Below are 8,729 nucleotides of genomic sequence, written 5' to 3'. Positions count from 1 at the left end.
AAAAAATATCATGCAAGTAGTTTAGTAGTAGTGGTGGTGGTAGTGTTGGGGTATGAAGAGGAGGGGGAGGCGTGGGTCCTTTGAAAGCGCTTTTTAATAAAAAAAAAAAACGACGTGCTTTTATCTCTTTTTATTTTAATATTTATATCAATCGGTCCTTTTTTCATCCGCAATATTTCATAAGTCTTTTTTTCCTCTCAGGTCCATTTTCCCTGTAAATATTCTCTTTTTGTTTGTTTTTGTGGGGTTTTTCCTCCGTATCATACATCGCACTCCGAGTCACTGGATGTGACGGACAGGATGGACGTCCCAGTATCAACTCTCTCTGTCATACTGGAAACGCTGGTGGTGGGACTGGCCGCGGTCGAAGGCGACTCTGCCGAGCTGTGAGGGGTGAGGCCGGCCTCTGAGAGGGACCTCATACCGGTCGGTCCTATTGCTTGGTGCTGGAGCCTGGAGAAGAAAAGAAGCGAGGAGGGAAAGAAAAAAAAAGAAGAAAAAATGAGAGAAACGGCAATTAGACCTGAGAATGTCCCCCTTTCCCTCCTCCTCCTGCAAAATAGGGTTCAGACTCGCCTTTCTTTCCCTCTGCCGGCCCCAGCCATGCATGCATGCTTTTATCAAATAGCCAGCTTTCACGGGACAAAACATCAGCGCTATTTAGACTACCAAATGTTGGAAGAAATGAGTAATGTAATAGGGTTTTTTCTTCTGCAAACCGAGGCCTGGTTCACGCGCAAGTCAGCACCTAGGATTTAAAGTACGTGTCACATCACTGGAGGAAAAATAAGCTTTAAATCCAACCTAATGTTTTTGTTTTTTCCTTTTTTCTGAAAGCTTTCTTTACAACAACACCCTGTTGTCTGGACGCTACATTTATTGTTTTCCTTCAGTGCTGGACGATTGTATTTACCTCATAAACAAATCTTTATTATTAAAATAAAATACAGCAGAAACGCGAAATGTCGTGATGCTTTGACACAGCTGGATCTCAGTCTGATGCAAGTGGAAGTGTTTGTATGAGTGACGTCGAGGTTCAGGTTCCTCCAATCATCCTAAATGTTCATCTCCAATCCACTCATGACAATATCTCCATCACGGAGGGATAATGTCAGCCTGGATATGTATCTATTCATTTATCAGAAAGATTAGAATACTCTTCATATGGCTTAATACTCTGCGAGGTATTTTCTAATCAATTATGGCATTTTATTGGAATGATACCACACTTAATGTTATGAATACAGCCTGTCTTCAAATGCTTTTTAATATGCATGCTCATTGGAGTGAAGTAATATCAGTAATATCTCTGTTATCCTTTGAGATAATCTTTTCAACAAAGCTAAATAACATGTGACGCTAAAATAAATGCACCACAGGAGATGATACATGTAGCTACTGTATGTTGTAAGTCCTAAATAACAATAATATTTCAAATCATTTACATCACGTTTGCAGAATTAAGTAAAAGTTTAGACAAAACTACTTAAATAGGTTTAAACACTTCTCTGTTTATTTGATCTTTTACTAGCTAAAAATAATTCATGCACCACTTTACACCAATAACATCGAAATAGTACTTTAGTCTAAATAAGTGAAGTAATATTTATAGTTTTTATTTCCATATTGTGTAATTTATTACTTTGAGTCTTACGGGAAACAAAAACAAGCTGTTTCAGTTTAAAACGACACTGCGCAATAATCGCCACTTCAGTTTAAAAGTGCTCTGGTTTGTGATTATTTTTTATTGTTTTATTATTTATAGTTAAATCAACAGCAAACTTGAGTTTGAACATTACTATTGTTTTTTACTATCTGATTATTCTGATGAAAATGCATGTTCTGTTTAAAATATCTGCTAATTTCAATTACACATCTGAAAAATGCAATTCCATCTAAATTGAGGAAACGTTTTTTGTATTTTCTAAAATATTTTTTTGGGTATTTACATCAGCACAAATAATGTTTTCGGTTCTAGTCCTGATTTTACTTCAAAACAAAAATGTCGCCGCAGCCTGCTCCCTCCGCCTGCAGGACAGACTCGTCTTTTTCCAACACAGTTTCTACCCTGAGTAGAACTGCATATTTTATGAAACCGCCTCTGTTTCTTTTGAATTTATGCATTTTAGAAAAAACTTTGGTACATTTTTGTATTGTGACAGGAGGCACAATAGTCACCTACCTGTTTTTGGCCGCCGCGGCTCTGTCTCGTTGCCTCCGGTTTTTAAACCAGTTTCCGACCTGTGTGGGAGTGAGTCCAGTGGCTTGAGCCAGTTCCCTTTTCTTGCTGGGATTTGGATATGGGTCCTGAAGGTACCACTCCCTCAGCAGGCTCCGTGTCCGCTCTTTGAAACAGTGAGTCTTCTGCTCGCCGTCCCAGATGGTCCGAGGCAGCGGAAACTTCTTCCGCACCCGGTACTTATCGACCGGTCCGAGAGGACGACCGCGGAGCTTCTCGGCCTCCTGGTAGTGCGCTTCCAGCCACATGGCCTGCAGTTTGCCGTGCGAGTCCTTGGTGAACTTGTGGTTCTCCAGGATGTGGTAGAGGTCTCTGAAATTCCCCGTGTGGAACGCAACCACGGCCCGGGCGCGCAGGATGGACTCGTGCTTGTTGATCGCTTCGCACGCTCCCGGAGCCACAGGCAGGGACCAGAGGAAGCGGCCCAGCCGTTCGATGTCCCCGGTCTCCTCCAGCGTCTCGCAGACGCTCGCCACCTGCTCCGGGGAGAAGTTGAGAGTCGGTAGCTGAAACATGGACAAGTCTTCTGGAGACCTGGTGGTGGGAGCGCTGTTCGCCAGGAGCAGAGGGCGATCAGCGAAGTTTGGCAGGAAGAAATGGGAGGGATAAAGCTCTAAAGGGGATCTGAAAACCATGGAAATGACCTGAGAGAGAAAGAAAATTATCGAGAAAAAGGAAAACCGAAAAATACGGCAAGTAAAAAAGATTGAATGATTCAATGGCTATCGCCTAATGACACCAGCCTCATAATATCTCCCCCCTAAATCCGCCGTTGAGTGTAGCATTGAAACATTTTGTTTCCCTTTTCTATTGGTCTTCTTGGTGTCGTTGTAGCGTTGTCATGGCAGCCCTGCCAATCACTGTCAAGCGTGCCAATCATTAGCCAGTACGTAGCACGAGGCTTTCACCACTTGTGCAGCACGCACGGGGGGTTATCAGAGTCTCCGATCTCCACAGCAACCCTCCCACCGCACCGCGCGCATCAGGCACAAGCCAATGCTCGCCTATCTGCTGAATGGAATGAGCAATTAGAGGGTGGAATATTATTGCGATCTTAACGAGGCTCGTTAAAGCTAAAGAAGATATGTAGACTGGAGATGCTTAGCAGAGACGGGAAGGGAGGGAGGGAGGCAAAGGGAGCTTTAAATGGGTGACAAATGGACAACCAATGCCTGCAACTCGGGAATACACGTTTTGAATAGAAGCGAGTCAATTTGCACATTATTTTTGTATAGTTTTTCCTGTAGTGGCTACTTTTTAATCTTTTTCATCACTCCAATCATTTTTACGCGAAGTAAAGACTTAGGGTCTTCTATTTTTTTCCTTTTTATATAGGCAATGTTATCACCTTCAATTTTCCTGTTTTCTAAAAGATGAAATTAAGGCACAGTCCCAGAATATTTTGGCTTTTGCCCTGGATCTGTTGCTGATTTTAAAAATTGCATGTTCGCAGTTTTCTGCCACGGGGTGAGCATAACTTTGCTCGGGCTCGTTGGTGTGTGTGGTCACTCTGTGTTGGGTGGGTGCTGGTCCGGGTGCAGGCTGCAGTGTGATGCCGCTCCCCCTCCTGCCGTCACCGGCCTTGCCTCTGGGACACTGGGCGCAGCCCTGGCCCCCTACCCGCCGCCTCCTCTTTAACCAACATTTATTGTTTCAAATGAATATCGATGCGCAGCCTTGTCTTGATTAAACAAAGATCATGGCGTTTCTGTTCGAAAACGACTTTGCCAATGGCATCGCCCTTTTAATGCCACCACTTTATCACGGGTTTTTATAGTTCCTCCATCTAATTAATGTCATTAGTATTGGAATTACAGTCAAATGGCGAATGAAAGCTCCTTGGAGACATAAAAGCACTTTTCATGTATTTGATCCAGTGGTAGGGACATGATCAGTGTCCACGTCCAGTCACAGGATTCGACTTATAGGGGTAGCCACGGCGGTGTGATTTTCGTGTTTATTGTTGAAACGGCTTCATATTTAGACCTGGCTTATAGGGTGTTAAATAGTGTGAGTTCACTCTAACACGAACAGTGCTCACATTGTGAAAGGGCCGTGTACAAGGCGAAGCATCTAGACTCTACTTAATCCGCCCTCAATAAAGGTGACATAATGATCCTAAGCCGCCTTTCCACAAAATCATTCAGGAATTCAAAACTTTTCCTTCCCTCTCTCAGATTTGCACATTCTCTGGGGCTGGCCAGATAGACCACCGACATCAAGCCTGGAGGGACAGTGAGTAGCATTTCCGTATGCATGTTCAGTTACCTGTTCATGTTCACCTTTTAACCTTATACTTTAACAACTGCGGATGCGAGAGTACAGTCACGTGTATTTATGCACTTTTACGCATTGATGTTTTGGGCAAACGGGTACTTTAGTTCCTGCATATATGCGCATGTACGCGTGTTGTGCAAATGTTTGTTTGTAGGTGTGTGTGAACAGGGGCGGCGATCATCTTGTTGCAGGGTCAGGTGTTTGGTCTGTGTGCGTCTTCTGGGGATGTGCGTGCGCGTTTGTGCAAGGGGGTGGGCTAGTACATGGGCTCAGACCTGCCCACTGCGCAGCTATACGAACCTCAGGAGAACTAATTCCAAGTGGCACTTGAATTGGTCCCATTGGAAAGCTCTGTGGACTGGAAATAAACGCTGGTATTTTCATGCTGGTGTTAAAACTAACCTCCTAGCCTTCGCCCACCCACCCCTCCCCCGCTTCACTCCCCATTTCCCTCTCGTCCTCTCTCACACACACATATGCATGCACGCACGACCCCAACATTAAGTTGAGAGTACAGGCTTAGCAGCACATATACTCCGAATATGCAAAGCCTCCTACCTGACCGGCTTCCTGGCGAACCAATTTAGGTGATCACTATTCAAGTGAAGGCGGCAGGTATTAGGCAGCATTATGTTTGAGAGGAGCCTTGTTTAGGAGTTGCCCTCGCAGGCAATTCGGAAATCACTTCTAGAAGAGACTAGGTGAAATGTAAAACCTGAATGGGGATTGAGGGTGGAAAGCCACTAGTAATTCACATTCTTTTACATGGCTTTTGTTTACGTTAAGCATGTAATTAACACCCCCAAACAAGTTTATTCACCTGCCGTAATTGTGTGTTTATCCGAGGACTTGCTGAATGTTCGGAGCAGCGGGGGATGAGAGTTGTGAATGCATGTCGAGCATTTAGCGGCTTCTCCGTTTACTCGCTGCCTAAACCCCCAGACACGACAACACAAACAGCAGTTTGCGCGCAAAAACACTGGAAATACTTTGGTCTGGCAGGCAGAGACTCCTGTCGTCTGCTCTGCACCGACATCTCTCTTCATATGTGACCTGGTTTATTTTGATTTATTGCAAAACACTTGATTAAACTTTTAGAAAAGTTGTATAAATAAAGTTTGGTAATGCTCTTAACGAAATGCAACTTTAGCTCGAGCAGCTTTTGCAAAATAATAACGAAAAGGTCGCCATGTTCTTTAATTGCCAATTAGCACGTTATTTTCATTATCAGCCTGTTCCAATAAGGGGAGCAAATAAACAAAGCTGCTATTACGTCATGTACGACAGTGAGGGGGCGAGAGAGAGAAAGGGACCGGATGGGAGAAAGAAAGAAAAAGGTGTTGACTGTAAAAGGTAAGAAGGAAAGAGAAAGAAGGCACCAAGGATAGGGTCTTGTTTTATTTTTTGCTCCCTCGTTGACCCCGGTGTGGCAGAGGCTGGCCAGAAAAGGCAGCACACCCCTCCCTGGAAAACACAGGAGAGACTCATGTGCCTGCTGCTCCATCCTGGATTCAACACAGCCCGGGACTCTGGAGCAAATATGGGTATGTACCATACAAATAATGTTTTTAATTAGTTGTATTTCTTTATGACATGGCTAACCTAAATATTTATGATTTAATTGCAGGTAGCCTACGTGTGCTTGCATGCGTTTGCATTTTTACGCACGAGAACTTTTAATGATCATTCACGTGTCATGAATTTGTCATTTAATATGATTCATGTGGAAATTCAACGCTGATGTGTTTTCACCAAACGTATCAGGACTGACCTTTTGTCGTCTTTTCCCTCCTCTTCGTCCCCTGCAGAGCTGTTAGCAGAGTTCAGTCCACGGACTGTCACCATTCGAGCCTGGGACCGGACGTGACACTGGTCAATGCTATTTCTTGTCAATTTGTCCATGATCAGGATGGAAATCCAACCGCTGCTCCAGTAAGTTCTGTCTGAGCAGAAGCATTTCTGTCTATCTCTCCGTGTTATGCTTTTTTTTCGCACACTTTAACAATATTTTGGAATGACACAGAAAAAAATATCAGACCTTTTGGATTGGAATGAAGGTGGATTTAGCTTTTTTTAGATCACAATTGTGCGTTTTCGGTTTGATGTTATTGCCATTTTTATTCACCAAGCACCGAGGAGATCTGCGCTTTTGCAGAGCAGATGCGTGGTGCTGTAGGGGCGCACAGTCCCCTCCGTCCCAGTGGCGGTCATGCCAGGGTGCGGAGACTAAAGGTTTCACTGTAAAAACTAGCAACCGAAAAAATCATTTACTGAAATACCAAGTTCTCAAGAAATGTGCGAAACCCCACCAACAGGATGACAATTTCATCTGACTCCATTACAACTTTTTGACAGTTTTGAATCAGTGCAGTTAATTATAATATATGGAAATATATTGCACATATTCTGCACTGCCTGAGGCGCCTTACTGCACTTGTTTCTGCAGAATTTCTGGGTAAAGAATCTCCTTATGGCCACTGGCAGGATTTCAGCGCATTTAGTGAAAATATTATTTCATATTTTCGCAGTTCATTCCACGTGATCTATAACTGGATAATGTTATTTTTTTACTGTGCAGACCGTTTCTAAGCTGGATGCATGCGTTTCCTTTTGCCCTTTATTATTTGATCGAATGACCTCAAGCGCCAAACTTCACTCGGTTATTGTACTCTACCTTACAACTGTAAACAATTGTCAACTTCTAATTACAGGTGAAACAGGTCACCTTTCCATGTGTTTGTAGAAACACGTACAGTGTCTCAAGCTGAAATTAAAGAACTAGACAAACGCGACCATTACGTAATTGCTTTTTGTGGGTATTGACACAATGATCAGTAAATGTGGCGCCAAGTTTAATAGCAACGATTGTACAAAAGTTTTTAACCTCTATCTGTCTCTCTCTCTCCCTCTCCCCCTCCTTTCTTTTATTGTTTTTATTGTGTGGTCTCATTAGGGGGACTTCCTGGCAGGGCTGGGAGCTTGTATCGGAGCTGTCCAATCAGTGTATTTACACGGGTTGTTAGCGACAGTTAATGAGGGCTCCTCCCCGGGCCGGTAGAGAAAGGCGCCTCAACATTAAGATTTACCTTGTGTCAACTCGTTACTTCTAATGAACCTCCACGCAAAAGCCTCCTCGCACTCAATGGAGCCGTGCGCCCGGATCTTGTGTGTGAGACCCTGGAAGAGTGGAGCTGCAAGCTGGCCTCCCTCTCCCCCTTTCTTCCGCTCACTCTGGGAGAGTTACTTTTTCTCTGCAGATCCGGGCTCCATCATGCCTGCATGTCTGTGTGTGGAAAGTGGAAAGAAAGGGGGAGGCGTCATGGATGTGGGGACATTTTGGTCTGTCTTCACACTGCTAAGGGCTGCGTGAAGAATAAAACCTATTTTAGGGTTAGAATTAGGTGAGGGTGGGGGTGAGGGTGAGGGTGAGGCCTTTAGTTGTGATGGTTGAAGTTAGGCATTATTTCAATGAGTGTCCTTTACTCATTGAGAGACCAATGTATATGTGTGAGTTTGCACAGAATGAAGACAGGTGGTACAATATAGCATATCCTTTATCAGAATGAGATCCAGACAGCACTTTTCTTTATTTCTGTATAATGCACTGTAAAAAATGTGTTTGCCAGTATAACACACCTGATATAGCTGTTGTCTGTTATTTGTTGAATGAGGCTTGACATGTCAGCTTATTACCTCTGCAGCAGCAAGCTCCTTTATAACCCCACCCCCCAGCAGAGCACCTAGCAAAGCTCAGGCTCTGGTCCCTTCGTCCTTGTCCTGCCCCCAGTGTGGCTTGTGGAGCCGCATCAGCAACACATCACTGCCCCTCAATTCAGGTACAGACTGGAGGAGTTTGGCGAATCCCTGAAGTACACTCCCCTCTTACTCTGCTAACCCACAGAGACACCACTTAAAAATCAATTAGGCTCGTCTATTCTCACCCTCCCCAGAACCGTTTCTGGAACAGGTGGCTTCCATCTAATTTTAGGAAGTATTTAAAAGCAAAATCCAGATAGATTCATGGTTTAATCCTGATTTGGACCCAGTTGTGAGTAGTCCGTGAACTATGAACACTCTTCATACATAGGTCATTTACATAGGCCAACTTTCAGTAAGCTCATATTTGATGTAGAAATCGACATTGTCCCTCACATTTTGCCTTTTATCACATTGTGATTTGGGAAATAAAACGTCTCCTTTGCACATGTTAATG

At 43.9% G+C, this 8,729-nt stretch overlaps 1 protein-coding gene across 1 annotated transcript; it reads right to left on the bottom strand.

Moving 5' to 3' along the window:
• Positions 1 to 260: 260 nt before the first annotated feature.
• Positions 261 to 2,874, bottom strand: six3a (SIX homeobox 3a). Its single transcript, XM_026309657.1, has 2 exons — positions 2,183 to 2,874; positions 261 to 453 (listed from the first exon to the last, which is right to left on the bottom strand). The coding sequence occupies exons 1-2, from the start codon at positions 2,872 to 2,874 to the stop codon at positions 261 to 263; spliced, it is 885 nt and encodes a 294-aa protein (XP_026165442.1).
• Between the last annotated feature and the right edge of the window lie 5,855 nt (positions 2,875 to 8,729).

The sequence above is a fragment of the Mastacembelus armatus genome, chromosome 15 (assembly GCF_900324485.2).
Source record: "Mastacembelus armatus chromosome 15, fMasArm1.2, whole genome shotgun sequence".
NCBI classification, from domain to species: Eukaryota; Metazoa; Chordata; class Actinopteri; order Synbranchiformes; family Mastacembelidae; genus Mastacembelus; species Mastacembelus armatus.
This window is presented reverse-complemented; position numbering and strand designations above follow the sequence as displayed.